Genomic DNA, 19,965 nt, shown 5'->3' on the forward strand with positions numbered 1-19,965 from the left:
CCTTCTCCTCCCGCCCCCAATCCCTCCCAGCATCAAAGTCTTTTCCAGTGAGTCAACGCTTCGCATGAGGTGGCCAAAGTATTGGAGTTTCAGCTTCAACATCAGTCCTTCCAATGAACACCCAGGTCCGATCTCCTTTAGAATGGGCTGGTAAACAACCATTTTGGAAGTGTGGGCAGACACTCACCTCCAGTTATCCTCCCCAGATGGTAAGGCAAAGGAAAAGAGACATTTGGAAGAACAAATGTGAACCATACAAACCTACTGAAAATTGTCACATTTCAGCGCATGTCCACAATTATCTTCAAAAGCAGTTCCTCCCACTCCCATGACCTTCTTTTATCTGGCATATTACCATAAATAAAAACACACAAACATCAACTAACAACTTCAACTTTTAATAATGGAAACAATTTGCCATTCCAGAAACAATTTTAGGGAAAAAAAAAAACTCTTCCCCATAAAAATAAACTTAAAACTCATGAAAATTATAAATAATTTTTTTTACTTCTGTGATTTAAAATGCTCCCCTGCAATACCACCCCTTCATTTAACCTCATTCCTGTACCATCACATACTGAAGAGAAAACAGTATTACAGCAAAGCACAGATAGTTTAATTTAACATAAGAATTTGTACAATAATTTTTTAAAATCTTTGGCCTCAGTGGCCTCTTACACATTAAAAATGCTGCAGTCACCAGTGTTCAGGAGAGACCATTGGTCTTCAAGAATCATGAACCGACAGGACTTCAACACAGTAAGTTTTCCAAATTGAAACTTGTAGTGCACATGTCAAAGAGCGAGCTCCCGGATCATACAGACGAGGATGCCTAATTTAGACAATCTAATTCAAGTAAAACAAAAAAAAAAATTTTCACAGATACCCATCAGGTACTACTTTAAGGTTCGAACAGTGTCTGAATCTGAGAAACAAAGGCTTCACAAAATATGAGCTTACTGGGATGGGTAATTAAAAGACCAGGTGGTTGATAACAGTACACTCACACCTAAGCCATAGTCTGAATAGTAAAACCAGTATAAAAATCATGAAGGCATTCCCTGAACAATGAAGGTAAAGTATTGGCTGACACTAAAACCTCACTGAGGCACTAAAAGGAACTTACATGCAAAATTAAACAAGATGTGCCATACATATTTTATAGTTAGTTCTACTTTTTTGGATTTCTTTCCAACTTTCCTTAAAAAAGCTTATTAGGAAGATATGATTGTCTCAGTAATGTGTGTGGCATAGCAGAAGCAACACACCTGCCTCCAACAAGACGGGCGTTCTCTGAAAACTCAGAAGAGCCACCAAGAAGGGAACAGAAATGCAATTTTTAAAAAAGGCACAGTTCACTTAGGAGGCAAAGAACTGAAGCACCTTGGAATTTCAAAAAGAATCCATTAGGTGTCACCAAAGTGTTAACAATTCCTTGGGAATTTATAATTTATCTAGACTACAAATAGACTGGAAGGCCACTCACAACACACCTTTCCTGTTGTTTTCAGATTAACTACTGCATAAAATGAGATTATTTAACCTGTTTTAAGGAAGGCTCCTATTGCACATGCGCTTCTTTGGTCTGCAGGAACATGCACTTTTGTTAAAAACGTGAGAACCCCCTCCTCTGTGGTCCGCTGGGAGTGGACGCTGCCCCACCCGCGCTCCCCCACTTTACAGTCATCCTTTGGAACTGAGGAGCTGATGGCCCCTCCTGTGCCTCCTTATTCCACACCCCTGTTCCGCATCGAGTCTACTTCCATTTATAAGACAAAGGGAGAAGGGAGAGCAGTGAGGGGAGGGAAGGAGGAAGAAGGGAGGGGAAGACGAAAGGGAAAGGAGGGAGCGATTGTCAAAAGAGAGTGCTGAGAGCGCCTCACTCTTCAAATCACTCGACGAGTGCGGGGGGCGGGGCGGGGGCTACACTGCCTCCTCCCGAAACTCCTTTTCCACTTTGAGAAACAACCTCAGGGGGAAACTGTAACTTTAAAGGGGTCATCGCTGATGCTCACCGCCCAGACGGCCCAGAGAAGCAGCACCTATCGGACCTTCCACCCGGCAGGGGCGGGGAGGGCGCCGGTTCACCAAGGCGGCGGCTCCTGCTGCCTTCCCAGATCCGCTGCAGTCTGCAGTCCGTTCCTCCTCTGGGTCTAGCTCCTACTTTCTTTGGTTTCCGTTCTCACATTTTACTCACCAGGAAATCAAGCAATGTGACAATGGATTTAATGTCTCTAAATTGAAAGCTGTTAACCCCTTAACAAGCAAGTTCACCTTCTCTGCCATCCACTTACCAAACCACCTTGCGTCAGAACTCCCCACCTCCACCCTCTTCCATACTTCCTCTTTTCTCTCGGTCAGACTCCTCCAAATTCCTTCACCAACTCCTCAGCGTCCCTAGCTTCCTGTGCCCTTCAATTCACATGAATTGTTTCCTCTGATATTAAAAACAAAACAAAAAAACCCAGTAACATACAGGTAGTTTCAACATAAGACAAGTATTCAGAAAGAGTCCTTGTTAAGCTTTTAAAAAAACATTTGCACAACCTTAAGCTTAACATCATCATATACTTAACTAAAAGAAAATAAGGGAAAAAAAACACCTCAAAGTCCATGCTACAAAGCACTCTAGAATGCTCCAGATGAGACCACAGGTTCACAGCTTGCCAAGAGGTAACACCATGGTGCCATTAACAGAACAAGCTTGCAGAATCCCTGACAGAGGACGCCCAAGCTGCAGGATGCTGCGTGACCAGTTTGGGGGAACTAGATCTAGAGATTTGTAAAGAGGAAAGGCCCTAGCATCATAGGGCAAGAAAACCGCCCTCCGACAAGAGAGACCCTGGCCGCCAGTGCACACACAGGTCCCGTGCTGTCCCTGAGGGGCAGGGAGCCGCACACTTTACCCCGGTTTCCACGCCTGGTTGAGGGCTTCTTCCAGCTTGTGTCTGTAGGCTGCGTAGCGCTCCTTCAGGTTCTGTAGCTGCTCGTCTTCTTCCTTGTCCAAGATCCTCAAAAAATTCTGTAGCTCTGGCAGGCTGAAGGCTTCCCACTGTGAGGGAACATAAAAATGAAAAATGCCAGGTGTTAATTAATTCAAGACTTAGGAATGAGGAGGGTGGGGAGTACAGGGGGCTGTGATTGCCTTCCCCTCCTGACTCACACTGCCCAACGCTGCCCGGCCTTCTCAGAAGTCCTGGTGGACAAGAGCTGAGCCTCCTGACCAGCCCTACATCCCCACCTCAGCTCACTCCCACTGCCCGCTGCTCCCCTCCTTCCCAGCCTCCTCCAAAAGGGCTCTAAGAGCAAACACCTAACTCCATTAGACACTAACCCACAGAAGCATGAAACGGAACTCCACACTCCCTCCACCCTCCCTCTCTGTGGGGTCCTCGTTGTCACTGCCTTCCTTCCCCAGTTCCCACTATCAATCTCACCCCCTCCTATCCACCACCATCTTCCCCTCCAACCCTGGGACAGCCTCCAAGCTCCACTTTTCCATTCCCTAATCTGTTGCCTCAAACAGCCAGCCTGAATACTCTCTCTAAAATGCCAACCGAGGCATGACCCTCCACGTCTGGAATCATTCAGTGGCTTCCTGGCTTGTTTCTGCTAAGTCTGAAAGACCCTCCCCTCCCCAGTCCCATCACTGTCCCTGTGCCCTTCACTCATTACCCTGTGTGGCTTTGCACATGCTCTCCCCTCCGCCACTCTGCCTGGCAAACTCCTCCTCAACCTTCAAGTCCCAGACTCAATGCCACTCTCTCTGAGAACCCTTCCATGATTTCCTTCCCTTCTGTCTCAGTCAGGATTATGTCTTTTAGAAACTTTCACTGAGCACTGGAAGCCCTCATCACTGCCTGATCACAAAAGACCTAAATAGTATTATAATTATTTGCTTAGTATTTCTCTTGTCTGCACTGCATCTGTTGTACTTCCAACTGTGTGGGCTTTGCCTTTGGCCCTTGAGCTTCTGACTTCGTAGCACCTGGTACTTGGCAGGCACAAAATGTTCATGGTATTTTTCTTAAAAAAAAAAAAAAATATATATATATATATATATTATTTTTAAGCAGTAAAATTCAAGAAGAGTATGTGGCATCCGCTGGGAGGTTTCTTTCCAAACTACATGTCCTCCCCTCCCAAAAGGAGGCCCTCAGTCCTGGGCTGAGCACCACTATCTCGGCCAAGAGCAATGTCTGATGGGGGACCCCCGGGGCATGTGGGGCAGGGAAAAACAGGATAACCTATTACAAGTGCGGAGAGAGGAGACAGAATAAAATCAGCACGTGGATCAATGACTGAAGGAGACTGGCTCTTGGAGATTGATTGAGCTAGTTACTAAAGAAAATGAGAAATGAAGCAGGAGAACAGAACTGTCTACATTAGAATACTCTGTTAATTTGAAAATTTAACAATTTATTTTTCACATAAGTTCTCCAAAATAAAGACATTATAAAATAGCATCTCCCTCCCACTCTCTGACAGCTATGGAAAGTTTCTTCTCTCAATTCAGTTAACCTCGAAAACTTGAGACACAAGAATACCATAGAGGGGTCAGAAAAGCAACCCGGAACATTAGAACACAGTGTAACGTGAATTTCAACACTAAGCCAGCATAATTCCCTCCCAGACAGTGCAGCTCCAATTACACTAACTGGACAGGGAAGCCTGGCATGCTGTGATTCATGGGGTCGCAAAGAGTCGGACACGACTGAGCGACTGAACTGAACTGAACCAAAACTGTGCAACACTCAGAAACCAGCACGAAGAAAGAGAAGATGCTGACATGACTACGCTGATGTGTCTGACGGGTTTGCGGAGGGTAGACTATCGTGTACCAACCAAAACCTCAAACTTTAGACTTTTGCACCAAGCTATCTCTTCAAAATGAGAGTGGATTTTAAAGATTTCAAAACATAAAGATCAAAGAAACTTCCAAAATGTCCCAAATCACTGTCTTTCTAACACTCCCCGAAATAAAGTTCCAATTTACACTGACATATAAACATACTCTTTACCAAGCATGTTTACATACATTTCTAATTTGTGACTCAAAACCAGCTTTTCAAGTCTGTAGTCCCACTTTACAGATTTTAAAACTGAGGACTGAAAAGACTAGATTTACCCAAGGTTGTGCTCCTACTCTGGTAAAAGGAATGGCAGGAAGCAGTCTTGGTTTCTTAACTTTTAACCTAGAAACTATTCTTACTGCATCACAAAATGTTATACATGGACAATTCATGCCATTTCCGATTCTAGACAAAAGGCTGAGACCCAGAGCTTGAGAGATTTACTCAACTGACACTTGATCTAGAAGGACAGTCTAAAGTGCCTTTTCCCTCAACTGAACTGACCTAAATACAGTCCCTCTTGGAGAGAAAATGGCAAATAATGAACGCACAGACATAAATTCTTAAATCATCTGGGCAAAGAAGAAAGAAAGAGTCTAGAAAGTTAAATGGTTTTCATAGTAAAGAGACTGTGTTTCCCTTTATTCCCTTTAGAGCAAAGAGCCTGGAGACTTTGATTACCAGCTAACATATGGAGAGTGTCGACTTTCAAAGCTCAGTTGGATCAGAGTAATTTGGAGGTGGAAGGGGTGAAAATGAGACTGGGTGGTGATCAAGTTTTAAAAAAGTGTATATCCTTCCACCTCTGAAAATTACAGACCAAAATAATGAGTGTTACAAGAAAATTATATTGTAGACTAACTCTGGGTTCATTTCTGACAATTCAAAAACACCCTGCCTGCACAGGACCACGTCTCCTCCCATGACAGGCAGACACACACAGACACACACATTCCCTCTCCCCTCCCCACCCCTCCTCCTCCGCAGTCACTGGTAGAGTCACCAGATCAGAGCGATAAAACAGGACCAGCTGGTCTGCAGGCTTTAAAGCAAGAATGAACAATCACTTACCTCTCCAATTTCATGTTCGCGAAGAACAAAACTGAGTGTGTCTGTTCTGGGACCTGCTACCAAACGCAGGTAGAGTGGATGTTCCCGGTCCGAGAGCTTGCAGGCATAGACTGGTGAGAACCAGATGTATGTCACTAACACAGCACGACATCACTGCCCTCCCCCATCCCCAGATCAACGCAACAGTGTGATTACCTCAACACCTGGGAGCCACCCTCCTCAGCTTGTCACCAATAAATAGCCCACACTGGAATGAATTCTACACCATTTCCATTCTATCTGCATAATGTAAACTGGGCCTTGATTTTAAAAGGGAACAGTTCTTGAGAATGAATTTAAATGAGTATCACTCTCCAAATGGGCTTATAATTAATCCTGCTCCTCCTTATAGAAAGCAAGATAAACTTAAAAAAGGATCTGTAATCCCTGCAACAATAAAAATATACCTTCAGCAGGCACAAACAGAGCAGTCTGTCTGAACGCAAGCTCTGCATACACACACACACACACACACACACTCTCTCTGCCTTGTAGGGTTGAAAGATTTGCCATGTGGGTAATATATCAGTAAGATGCTATTACTGTTAGACTATGCAACTAAAGACCAGGTGGGGCAGGCAAAGAAGGTGGCAAGACAAAATGCCATCTGAATTGATCTGTATTATTTTTCCCTTCCAGACACCACTGAATTATACATTATATATACATCTCCCCGGAGATGTAAACTTCCCCCCACCGCTGAGCCTGTGGCCTCTGAAGGATGGGAACCTCGGCCTATTCATCCCTTTATTCTGCAGGCTCAGCCCACAGTACATGTTGAAGAAGCGTGAGCATACTTAGCATCTAGCTGGGTTTCATCCCTAGGCAACCAAAGGACTTTCCCATCATGCCAAGGTGAGTGGATTTTCTGCCACAGCTGCTATAGGCTCAACCCAGAAAAACTAGGGAAAGCACAAATGTTCACGTATATACACCATTTTCAAATCAGTACTTCATGAATCACTAAATCCCTGCTGTCCACCATTGGTATCAATTTCTGTTCAAAACTGACCTGACCTGGAATAGCTTATTTAGTTTCATGCAGTAATTTAAGATTCTTTTTAATCCACTGACTGTGGGTATTAAGTTCAGACAGATAGACCTCAGATCAAAACGTTATTCATCCACTGCATGTGCCCCTGGGGGGGTAGGGGGTGAGGGGGCAGGGTACCAACCCATCCCAGGGTCACACCTAGCATGAGACAGGCTAAGGGAAAAGGAGAGCCTAGAACTGTGCCATTGACAGAAGCCTGCAAGTTCACCAATCACATCCAACGTCAATGTGCTACTGAAAACTTAAGCACAAAGGCATTCTTCTTTGTGCTGGGTGGGGCGGTGGGGGCAGGAGGGGGGCTATCTCATAAATCCTCCATAAATACCCATCACATACTTCACATACAGATACCTCTGGGCTCTCAGACGAAGAGCTGTCCACCTGAAAAACACGGACAGCCAGGATGCATTCACCATTTATTCCAGAATAAGTCCCTGGGCTCTGATATAACTGATACAGGTACACCCACCAGTCTTCCACGAATGAAGTCAAAAGACAGAAACAAAAGCAGGGACCATTTTCATTTTAAGCATGGTACCTTGATCTTCCCTGTGACACCGCTTATAAAGTGCAAACTTGGTAGGGCTCTCAGTCACAAGAAACTTCTTAAGCAGGGCCTCAATCACTTCGCCAACCGTGTTTGTGCTGCTGATGTGAAGGGTGTTCATACAGCCATTGCTACTGGGAGCGGGTTTTCCAGCAGTCTGTGAAGGTTTGCAGAGTTCCATCTGTACTTTAATGAAGCCAGTGTAAATCCCATTTGAATTCTGAGGCAGGAAGAGGAACACACACATGAGCTGGGCATTTTAGGGAAAGAGCGCATCAAAGCAACGAGAGAAAAGGAAGGTGAAACACTCCTCTCTTGTTCTTTTCTTTTATGGCTCTGTGGCAGAGGCTCACTCAAGACACCCCCTCAGGAGATGACCTCGGAAAGGTTAACACTCCAGGAAAGTGCTTCTCAGGCAAGGTCTGCAGGGCAGATGTGGGGACTGAAGCCTGCGAAGCTGCATGTGAAAGGTCGGGGCCCACGGGTGAGCCTCCATCCCCTGGCACAGATGCTGGCCAAACCACAAGGCTTGTTAAAGCTTGGGGCCATGTGCAGACTAACTGCTCAAAGGAAACATCTCCAACTGATGACCAGCTATTACACAAAAAAGGAAAGTCACAATTAGGACTCTGAAATACTCAAACAACAAGGAGCAGACGGGAAGAAAACAAGCTATTTTCATTCCTAGTGGCTAGCCTATGTACCCGGAGAAGGCATTGGCACCCCACTCCAGTACTCTTGCCTGGAAAATCCCATGGACGGAGGAGCCTGGTAGGCTACAGTCCATGGGGTCGCTAAGAGTCGGATACGACTGAGCAACTTCACTTTTCACTTTCATGCATTGGAGAAGGAAGTGGCAACCCACTCCAGTGTTCTTGCCTGGAGCATCCCAGGGACGGCGGAGCCTGGTGGCTACCATCTATGGGGTCGCACAGAGTAGGACATGACTGAAGTGACTTAGCAGCAGCAGCAGCCTGTGTACCAGATATTACCAATTTTGCATAAACTATTTTATATAGCGTAGGATTCCCTGCTAGCATGGGATACACAATGAGGCACTTCAGACACCTTAAGCAGCAGTATTTTTACTACAAATTCAAGTTACAATGTAAACCACAGACATTATGATACAAACATTTGTGTTTTCTTTTGTTTTTTTGTTTGGCCAGACCACGCAGCATGCAGGGTCCTAATACCCTAACCAGGGCCTCCTGCAGTGGAAATGTGGAGTCCTAACCACTGGACCACAGGGGAAATCCCCTGCACTTGTCTTAATTGGTGGTAGAATATTTTAGTTGCTAAAAATAGTTATAATGGTCTGGGCTTCACTTTTAACTTCTAGTATATTCATAAAAAAACAAACACTGTAATGCTTTATTTAAATGAGCCTTCAGGTTAAGTTATATATAAATGACAGTTAACACAGAAAATGAAAAATCTCCTTTATGGGCCATTGTTTTTCTTCCTTTCTGCAAGATCAATTTACAATACTAATTCACTCATTATTCTTGTGGAAAGTATTATACAACATTTCACTTTTTCTTTTTAATCTTTGAAATGACATGGAAATTTGCATCTGTTTTAATCTCCAAGGGGGAGAGAATGTTCTGCTTTGATAAAAACCAAGTTTGAAAAAGGAGGAGACCGACTGGTGGAATAAAGAGGAATAATCTTGAGATTATCTGCTGTCTCCCTTTTTGGATGGAATCCCACCAGATAGGGATCCTTTGTCACAAGGGTTTATATTTAAAAGCTCCTCCCCAAGGGTGACAGAATTTAGTCGGACCTGTTCTAACCAGGTCGTCCTATCCTTTGCTGAACTCTGTCAGTTCAGGGTCACTAGACGGCCAGGCAGGGCCTCAAGGGCCCTGGACACTGGCACCGAGGGGTGGCAGGTGCCTCAAGGAATGTCATCAAGTGGTGGGGCAAGGCCAGACCAGCCAGAGGAGCCCGCAGCAGGCTCTGCTGTGGGCTTCCCTTCCTGTGTCACCAAGCCTGGGCTTCTCCCTCCTACACCCTTGCTCCCCACTGAGCTTCAAACAGCTCCGGCACAAAGTTGCAGAAAACGCAAAGTTGAAACAACAGTGTAGGAAGCTGAGTATTATTAATACATGCTCCATCTTACACCCACAACCAGCTGAGAAAACTCAGAGCTCAATTATATCCCAATCCGTGGTGACAAAATCCTTTTCCTGACACTTCCAGATTTATTTGCATAAGGTAAAACTTATCTAAGGCCTTGTTAGAATCTGAGTTACCACCCCTGTGTTAAACAGGCAAGGATTACACTCAATGCTAACAACCCTTTGGAGGTCATGACATCTTTCGAAATAAAACTTTAGGAAGTGTTGACTGATTCTGAGATAAAGCTACTTCACAATACTGCTTTCATTTGAAAGATACAGAAATATCTGGTTTCCCGGTCCTATATACCTTAATCTTTAAATGTTTGCAAGCGTGATTCAGACATTTTAAAACATACAGACTGTGGTACCAACAACTTATAGTTGTCCTTTGACATTGTCAAGCTAAACAGTATTATTAGCATGGGTGCTCACCAAGGTCATCTTCAACTTGTCTGTGACTGCTAAGTTGTATTTATGAACTTTCTCTTTGATTTCCTCTTTGCTGAGGTAATTGTGGGTTTCCTTCTCTTTCTCCACATCCTAGAAGAAAAATAAGCCAAACCATCCATGAGCAATCACAGAAAAAAATGCAGAAAAGCCAGGATTCTTTTCACATGCCACATAACACGCATGCACATCCTATGAACTTTATGATTTTTATAGCTTTACAGTCTTTATCAGCAAAAAGTATGGTAGTTAATAAGTGTTAAACTGGCACTAATCACTGACCTGTCAAATTCGACACAACTGCCAGAAGTAATTTAATCTTCCAAATGAAGATACAAGTAGCCAGGCTTCCTGGACCCATCCACTCTCAACCCTGACCCCTCCAGTCTCTCCCCACACTCTGGAAGGGAGGATTTTAGTGAAATCCTCTTTTGACTGTGAAAAATTCACTAACTGTTTTGCCTAAAGAGCTCAACCAGTGCATAACATCGTGTGACAGCTGATGTCAATCACCGATGGCCACACTCCAGAGTTCTGTGGCCCCTGAAGCCAGGCATGCCAGGCACCTGACTTACACGGCGTTTACTTCTCCCAACAACCTAACCAAGCAGGTATTTTTACTTCGTTTCTAGATGAGATCAAGTTCTAAGACGTAAACTAATCTACCGATAAAAACTGTTCTGAGAAGTGTTGGCACTTACCTGAACACCTGATCCCAAAGCCCACCCACCCTCAGTAACTCCAAGTACTTGCACCTGGGGTCTTCATTTAATCTTCGTCAGCATCCCCATGTTACAGAGACACTGAGGCTAACAGAGGTCCAGTGGCTTGCCGGGGACAACACAACTGGTTAAAAGACCAAGCTCGGTTTTAACCCAGGCCCTCTGTGTTGTCTCCACTAAACTGAACAGCCCCCCCCATTCCTGTGTGAGAGTTTGAAAACTTAAAGAAAGGCTGCATAATCAGATTCAAACCTGAGAAATAAACTCAAAAAAGGAGAAGGGTCCTAATAACCTTCAAGATAGAGAGAAGATCGGATGATTTAATAACCCCCTAAATAAAACCTTTAAAAAGTACCTCTTTTCCAGCCAGATACATCACCCCATCCTCGCAGCTGCAGGCTATCCGAGTGCGCATTTGCTCCCACCAGGCACCGAGTTAGTGTGATCAACACACCCCCACAAGCGAGGAAAGAACCTGCAGGAGCACTTTAAGGGCATCAAATCCATTCAGACCTCAAGTTCCTTGACTGGAGACCCAGAGAGGGCTGTGCTGACGATGTCATCTCAGGAACTTTTCGATTCCAGTCCTGTCCTGGTGAGGTCTGACGGGTCAGTGTTGGGAGGCCAGCGTGGTCACTGCCCAGCTTCGGAAGCAAACCTCAAGTCCCTTGGGCAGCATTCTATCTACCAGTGTCAAGTCCCAGAGCAATCTTATTATTGGTGTCAGTGGTTAGGGAAGGAAAAAGCTGTAGATTAAAGTAACTATTCAGGAGCTTCAGTGACTATTTCCAAGGAAATTTAAAACATGTCTCTCACATCTCTGCCTGACCTGCTCCTTCCAGTCCACAATGAGCCAGCTACAGGTCATCAGAAAATGAGAGTCTTACGGCATTCATTATTCACTATGAACTATCCAAAGACTCGTCAAAGCATACCCTAAAAAGCATACAATAAGAGGAGGAGGGACAAACTAGGAATTTGGGAATAACAGATACACACTACAAAATATTAAAGATAAACACCAAGGACCTACTGTATAGTACAGGGAACTATATTCAATACCTTCTAACAACTTATAATGGGAAAAGAACCTGAAAAAGAATCTATCTGAAACAGAACCACTTTGCTGTACACCTGAAAGACAGTAAACCAACTACACCTCAATTTAAAAAAAAAAAGAGAAAATAATTATAAGATATAATACGTGGTACTTCCCTGGGCGTCCAGTGGTTAAGACTGCATTTCCATTACTGGAGACGAGCATTCAATCCCTGGTTGGGAATCCCAACTAAATCCTACGTGCCACACACTGCGGCCAAAAAAAACTTTTCATTAAACAAAACATATATATGTAACATTTTTAAAACAAAAGTATACAATAAGAGACTTTCCATTTCATGGGTGATGGGATGGCAGGGCAAAAGGTGCTGGGAAAGTGCCCCATTCCAACCAGACTTGGGACTAGGCCAGGTCACCAAAACTAATGCTGTGCCCTGGGCTACTACCTGAGTCTGCTCTCTCATTTCTTATCAAGTAAGAAATGATACTGGAGTAGACATCTCCAGGCTCCTCCGTCCATGGGATTTTCCAGGCAAGAGTAGACTGCAGTCCATGAGGTTGCCAAGAGTCAGACACGACTGAGCACCTTCACTTTCACTTTCTTTCATTGGAGAAGGAAATGGCAACCCACTCCAGTGTTCTTGCCTAGAGAATCCCAGGGACGGGGAACCTGGTGGGCTGCCGTCTCTGGGGTCACACAGAGTCGAACACGACTGAAGCGACTTAGCAGCAGCAGCAGACATCCCCAAAGTATTTCCTGGCTTTCCGTTTGCAAAAATGTGCTTCCACTAGTGTGAACAACGGGACAGGATGGCTCCACTCAAGGAATCAAGGAAACCAAAGGCTCACCATTAAAAATACACAAAAATAGTGAACTGTCCGAATACCGGAGCATACATGCGATCGAGGGGCTTACTACTTGAAGAAAGAAGAAAAGGCGAGAAAGGCTGAGGGGAGTGCACAAGAGCAATGGGCAGGTGGTCAGATCATCTCGGTCAGTCCTTGATCACAGATTTTGCTGATGACACTGGCCTTGGCACCCATCTTGAGGCCCCCTCGGGTCAGCATTCCCAGGAGCTTCAGTCAAAGGAGCAGGCCAGTCTGGGAAAAGAAACTTGCCCTGGGTCATCCACACACGCATAACTGAGACATGCCTGTGTAAACCACTCAGCCAACTTTCTCAGAGATTAAAAACCCAGCAAACCATAGGAAGCAACAACAGAAAAGAGCTGGATCCAAAGATCTCCAAGGTCTCTTCCAAACCTGAAATCTCCTTATTGAAAGATCAACTGCAAAGCAAATTCCACAGAAGCAACTAAACCCTAAAGGGCTATAAGCCTGTATTTTCTTTAAATACCTATATATACTTGTAAATCAAGTATAATTGATTTACAATACCATAATAGTTTAAGGTATATAACATAGTAGGCTTCCCAGGTGGTGATAGTGGTAAAGAACCCACCTGCTAACGCAAGAGACACAGAAGACTCGGGTTCGATCCCTGGTTCAGGAAGATCCCCTGGAGGAGGGCATGGCATTATCCTTGCCTGGAGAATCCCTTGGACAGAGGAGCCTGGCGGGCTACAGTTTCTAGGGTCACAAAGAGTTGGACACGACTGAAGTGACTTTGACATGTAACATCCTGTTTGTTTCAGGTGTAGAACATAATGACTTTATATGTACATAAAAATGGTCACCAAAATAAGTTTACATTCATCACCTCCCATAGTTAATTTTTTTTTCCCTTCTGATAAGAGTCTAAGATCTACACTCTTCTTCTGTGATCTTGCATTTTTCAGGCAACTGAGGTAGCAACTGTTCTCCAAGGCCTACTCATTCAGCAAATATTTTCTGAACAGAAGCTGTGGGCCAGGCCTTGCCCCGTGTGGGAACGTCACACAGCACCTCCATCTTCACGGCACTTCCTGTCCAGCAGGTGTGAATGAGGAATGCCAGAGAAAAAAGACTTCCAGGAGGTTAACTAAGCTCAGTTCCTCCGAGTAAAGGAGTCTGGCAGCAAAGGGAAAGGCCTCGTAGCCGCACGTGAGGCCCTGGAGCGGAGGACACTGGTTTCTTTTAGTGTCGGAAGTGGAGAAAGTCTCCTCATTTGGGAAACTTCTAGACTGTTTAACCCTTTAAAAGAGGACACCCTCACCCTTCCTCTCACACCAGGAAGAATCCTCCTGCATGTCCTCCAAACACAATGCATGCCTATGGGCTTCCCTGGTGGTTCAGATGGTAAAAAATCTGCCTGCAATGCAGGAGACCTGGGTTTGATCCCTGGTTCAGGAAGATCCCCTGGAGAAGGGCATGGGCAACCCACTGTAGTATTCTTGCCTGGAGAATCGCATGGACAGAGGAGCCTGGCGGGCTACAGTCCATGGGGTCGCAAAGAGTCGGGCATGACTGAGCGATTCACACTACTACTACACTAGCAGGACAGAAACCAGAACGGAGAACGTAGATTCCATGAGTACAGAGGTGACAGCAAGAAGGAGAGGGTTAAAAAGAAAAAAAAAAAAAAAAACCACATGGCGGGCGTGGACCAGAGAGCATGGAGCATAAACATTCATCTGTAATTGCACGGCGAGGAGGAAATGGCATAGTCGCAGGAGTCTGTGAACGCATCCGCTGTTCTTGGCAGCCGGGGAGGGTATGGTGCCACGCCTGAGAGTGTCTGTTTGGGAAGTTACCAGTCATCTTTTTTATAAGCCACTTTTCTCTTACATTCCCCAAACCCTCCAGTTTCTCAGAGGGCGAGCTTTTCCATGCAACACCATAAACCCTAGACTCTCTGCTCATGTTTACACCTAGCAAACCCTGGACGGCTGCTCTCGGGTTTGCCTCAGTTCCTGGGTGAGGTCACACTGCTGTTTTTACACCGATGAACTTTCATAAGGGGCACGCCCTACCTCCCAGACACACAGGAATCCCAGGCAGCGTGGCTCAGACTGTGTGAAGGCAGCATGGCCTGACTCCGGGTTTGAGGGGCTCACAACCCAACTGTCTAAGAATATACAGACCCCTGCAAACCTGGACACTGCTTACACCCTTTCTGCCATTTTTTTTTTTTTGTAATTCTGAAATCATATCACAGTCTTTTTATTCCAGTTTTATTTAGATATAATTGACAACAGCATTGTATAAAATAGAGCATAATTTCTTAAGTTAAAAACATAACAATGAAAAAAACCTCAACAAGTATAAAGCATCTGAGAGTAACTACGAGGGGGGAGCAGGGAGAAAGGGAGAGAGATGGGAGGGCAGAGGGAGGGAGAAGGAGAGAAGATGATATGGCCCCACTGCTCCCTCTGTTTGAGCCTAGTGAAGGCAGGTGGTCTAAGGCTTAGGCATACTTAGGTCTGAATCATGGCTCTGCCACATTCTAGCTGTGTGACCAAAGGTGAGTTATTTAACCTGACTCTCAGGTTTCTCATCTTTTTAAAATGTATAGAACAATATGAACTTTATAGAACTGTTATGAAAACAACAGTCAAGTCCGACTCTTTGTGACCCATGGGCAATACAACCCACTATTAAACAACTACTTATTACATGCCTACTGGTGCCCAGCTCTGTACCAAGCACTTAAAATTGGGAGAGACCACTCTGGTCCCAGCCCTTTTGCCTTTTCTTGGTTCTCAGCCTAGTCAAGTCTGTATTACTCCCTGCCCCATCCCCTTGCATGTGTGGCATTGTTTTGTTTGCATCACAGACCTCTCCAAGAAACAATTAACTCTTTAAAAAATGCAAATAGCACAGATTCCTAGATTGAGTGGACGACAATACATATCCGCATCATGCCAGGACAGGAGTAAAGTTCATCACCTCCCCACTGGTGGTCCTGCGGCTCTCATGGGGAGCAGCTCTGACGCCTGACCAGTTTGGGGTCCAGCCTCTCTTAGTGGAGGAGGATAAACTTATCAAGTCAACAGGCGCCTTCTCTAAGTGAGGTTCCATTCCAAACTCATAAATTCCTACTTTTCATCTCCTCTCCAGCTGAAGAAACAGGCAGCGACCTACTGATGTCCCTAAAAGACTGGGATGCTGGGTGCAATTACAGCTGGAACAGGTGCCAGCCTTGTACTGTGTAGGGGATAACACACCACGCACCCTCCTTCCTAAGACTACACTTCCCGGGGCCAGTTGGCCATGCTGCAAATGGAATTCACAGATAGCTTGAGAGAAAGGTAGTCTAGGTAAAAACTTCACACGTCTTCCTTCCAGGTTCTGTTCCAACAAAGACATCATATAAAGTATCGTGGACCTAAGCAAAATAGAAAAATCTCCTCCAGGAGAGATTCTTCTACTGCAACAAGGAGGAACCTATAAGCAAACCAAAGCAGGTCTGCACATAAAAGCACAGGATGAAGCAGTGATTTCCAGGAACTAGTGAGCAAGCCATTTGTGGGGCTCAAAAGACACTTTCAGCAAGTCAGGTGCAATGCTCCTGAATTGTATTTTAAAGCATTAGATTAGCAGGTAGGAAAACACTGTCCCAAGTTGTCCTTTACATGTGCAAAGCGGAAACCCTGTGATGAATGCAGAAATGCTGTCACACAAAGCTAAGCCTGCAAAGTCCCAAGAGGGTCAATTCAGGAGCCGCAGGAAACTCAGGTTTGATCCCTGGGTCCAGAAGATCCCCTGCAGGAGGAAATGGCAACCCACTTGAGTACTCTTGCCTGGAAAGTCCCATGGACAGAGGACCCTGGCAGACTACAATCCAAAGGGTCGCAAGGAGTAGGACACAACTGAACAGGCACACAAAATGCCTTGCTCAACCCTGATGAATGCTCGCAAGAAAGTCCATGGGGGACAGTTTCATATTTACAGTCAACATCTGTCAGACATTCCTCGCTTGCAGTACCACAACCTCCAAGTGTTAAAGTAGGTAGAGCTGTTGCGGGAACTAAGTTCCATCCAACAGCATGATCTGAAATGACAGAAATGTTCTATATCTGCACTGTCCAAAATAGAACAAGCCACACATGGCACCTGAGAGTTTGAAATGGGGAGCTGAGTTTTAAATTTTATTTCATTTTAAATAATTTAAGCGTACATAGCCTCAGGCAGCTAGTGGAACTCCAGTGGACAGAGTGAAGCTGAACTGCAATGTGGGCAGGTGTAATGAACGAGGGAGGAAAACCCACAAGAAAGCAAAGCTGAGTATTACAGTCAAAAGACAATTGTTCTGGAGTAGTGAAAGTGCTACTCGCTCAGTCGTGTCCCACTCTTTGTGACCCCATGGACTGTAGCCCACCAGGCTCCTCTGTCCATGGGATTGCCGAGGCAAGAATACTGGAGTGGGTAGTCATTCCCTTCTCCAGGGAATCTTCCCAAGCCAGGGATCAAACCCGGGTCTCCTGCATTGCAGGCAGATTCTGGAGTAAGGAAGAGTCTATCCCTGAAGGTAAGAACTAGAACACTTGTTTCTGGAATGTTGGGTGCTGCTGTTTTTTGTTTTCTGTCTGTTTTGTTTATTTGGGTTTTTTGGCCGCGTGCTGGGGCATGCGGGATCTTAGTTCTTAGCTCCCCGACCAGGGATGGAACCTGTAGGCCCTGCAGTGGAAGCACAGAGTCTTAAGCACTGGAGCACCAGGGAAGTCACAGGTGCTGCTCTGACCTTAAAAGCACAGCGTGCTGCTTGCTGCCTCATCCTCATGGCACCAGGGTTGACGGGTGCCAAGCTGACAGATGTCTGGCCATGGCACACTGATTCATTCAGGCCACTCTCAGGTTGTATCCCCTACCACACAGGAAGATTTTTTTTTTTTCAGTGGCAGTATATAGAGCTAGGACTCTATTTCCATTTATGTGAGCATTCAGAGACTCGTCTTGCCCAGATTTAGCTAGTGGGCAACTCTTCTCTGCAGCCATCTGTTAGCCGCTCCAATAGCAAAGTAAAAGGAAGCGGGGATGTAACAGCCCCCTCAACTTCCTTGGTTCAAGAGATGCGTCACTATTGTCTTAAGGCAGCTGAGGGAGCAAGGGCAATGCACAAAACACTGCCAAACAGCATTGCGAATCCTCCAAGATGTCCTGTGGACAGCAAGGGTCGCCATCCTCCTCCTCCACTACTCCCCCTCACTGATTCCCAAAGAACTTCCGAATGCTAAAACCTCTGAGAAGGCCTGCAGGCGAGAAACCGGCATATGTACACACACGGCAAGGAGACTTGAAGAGAACAGTTCTTTAATAATGCTTTAAGTGGGACATTCACTAATTATGAGAAAATGGGTACATTATTGGAGAAGGTGATGGCACCCTATTCCAGTACTCTTGCCTGGAAAATCCCATGGACAGAGGAGCCTGGTGGGCTGCAGTCCATGGGGTCGCGAAGAGTCAGACACGACTGAGCGACTTCACTTTCACTTTTAATTTTCATGCATTGGAGAAGGAAATGGCAACCCATTCCAGTGTTCTTGCCTGGAGAATCTCAGGGACGGGGGAGCTTGGTGGGCTGCTGTCTATGGGGTCGCACAGAGTCGGACACGACTGAAGCGCCTTAGCAGCAGCAGCAGCAGGATACATTCTACAGGAACAGATATTTCTTTTTGCATCCATTATTCACTTAGCGACTAGATTGTATATTCATCAGAGGATATTAGCATACCCAAACCACATCCGTTGAACTCGACAATTTCAAACAACCTCTCTGTCCCCAAGGCTACTTGTTAAACAGAAAGAGTACAGCAGAAGGGAATCTAGATGGGTATTTTAGAGGACTTCTGAAAAAAAAAAAAAAAGGGTGGCAAAAACAGAACTGGGCAGCAGCCTTATAAGGATGCAGTGCTGTGCTAGCTTCTCTCACACGCAGTTGTGAAAGACAGACATGGACAGATCAAAGTGTGCCACCTGCAGGCCAGCCTCACCCCTGAGCACTACACCAACCTACCCCGCGACCCACTATCTTTCCCGGTGAGTGCCCCCACTCCCAACCCGCACCCTGTGACCCTCCTGTCAAGGCCACCCCACCCAGGAAGCCATTCTAACCACAGCAGCCTCAGGAACCCCTGCACCACCCCCTCAATTCAGCTTTCTCATCACAGCACCTTCTCTGGTTTGGTGTTTCCTGTGTTTTACTCTTGCCTCCCAACAACTCATGTTTTTAAATCTTTCGCTCCCAGAGCTGTCACCAGCCGGACGCTGAGCACCAAGGAGGAGGCTCCCTCCCTTTTCTGTCTGGTCCCAGAGCCCACAGCTAAAAGACCACATTGAAAACCCACCCTCTTTTTGTACATCTTATCAATCTGCATCAAGTTTTGTTTGCTTCTCAAAACGGAATGCGTCTGCCTAGAGAACACAAAAGGCCTTTCTGGTACCAGATACAAAGTCTGATACGCTTCTGTTATCCATCTGCACCATCAAAGAAGACAGTCCTTCAAAGCATGCCCTTCCAATACCCCTGAACACCCGGGGCAGGGTGAGCAGCCCCAGCCCAGCGTGTTAATAAGATTAATTGCAGTTGTGATACACATTAAAAGCGTTTCATCTGGGCCTTCCATGACCTCGCTCTTTCAACCACCGCCCCCCCACCCCCCGCCTCAGTTACCAGTCTGCCATACCCTATATGGTTGTACTTTTAAAACCGGGTCTCGTGCCAATCTTCAAACAGTCATTCATTTGTTTGGAGCTAGAAAACAAACTTGGAGGTGGACCAGTCTCCCCAGCGTGCCCCATCTGGAGGTCTCAACCTCAAGGCATACCAGATTACACAATGCACTTAAAAAAATCCCAGTTTGACATGTTTTCAAAGGGAGTCAATTAAGATGCTATCCCTTTCTGAAAGGTGATACATTTCACAACTGGCTTAACTTTCTTTAAATTCTAAGGCAACAAAGAAAAGGAGAGATTATGAGAGGCCTTAGGGCCAAGCACAACCAAATCCTGCTAATCAGCTGTAATCATTAGAAAAAGAATGTGGCCTTAGTTGAGCCAGCACTCTGCCCTGGCCCAATCCACTGGGAAGCCCATTTCTCTGAGATCTCCATCAGAAGGGACTCAGGTTCCCAAAAGAAGGCGTTGCCTCAAAAACTCAGTTTCCTTG

The 19,965-nt window shown here is 45.5% G+C and overlaps 1 protein-coding gene across 1 annotated transcript in view; it reads right to left on the reverse strand.

Annotated features, from left to right (window-relative positions):
- Positions 1-382: 382 nt before the first annotated feature.
- The window catches only part of RASSF3 (Ras association domain family member 3), a 77,016-nt gene continuing 57,433 nt past the window's right edge, over positions 383-19,965 (reverse strand). The window contains exons 2-5 of the mRNA XM_055396768.2: positions 10,123-10,230; positions 7,556-7,784; positions 5,925-6,034; positions 383-3,052 (exon numbers count right to left, since the gene is read on the reverse strand). Of these exons, the coding sequence (XP_055252743.2) occupies positions 2,903-3,052; positions 5,925-6,034; positions 7,556-7,784; positions 10,123-10,230 (597 nt within the window). The 3' untranslated portion in view covers positions 383-2,902. The remainder of the gene's footprint in view (positions 3,053-5,924; positions 6,035-7,555; positions 7,785-10,122; positions 10,231-19,965) is intronic.

The sequence above is a fragment of the Moschus berezovskii genome, chromosome 6, assembly GCF_049115385.1.
Source record: "Moschus berezovskii isolate FMDL1 chromosome 6, NW_MosBer_1.0, whole genome shotgun sequence".
Classification (NCBI taxonomy): Eukaryota; Metazoa; Chordata; class Mammalia; order Artiodactyla; family Moschidae; genus Moschus; species Moschus berezovskii.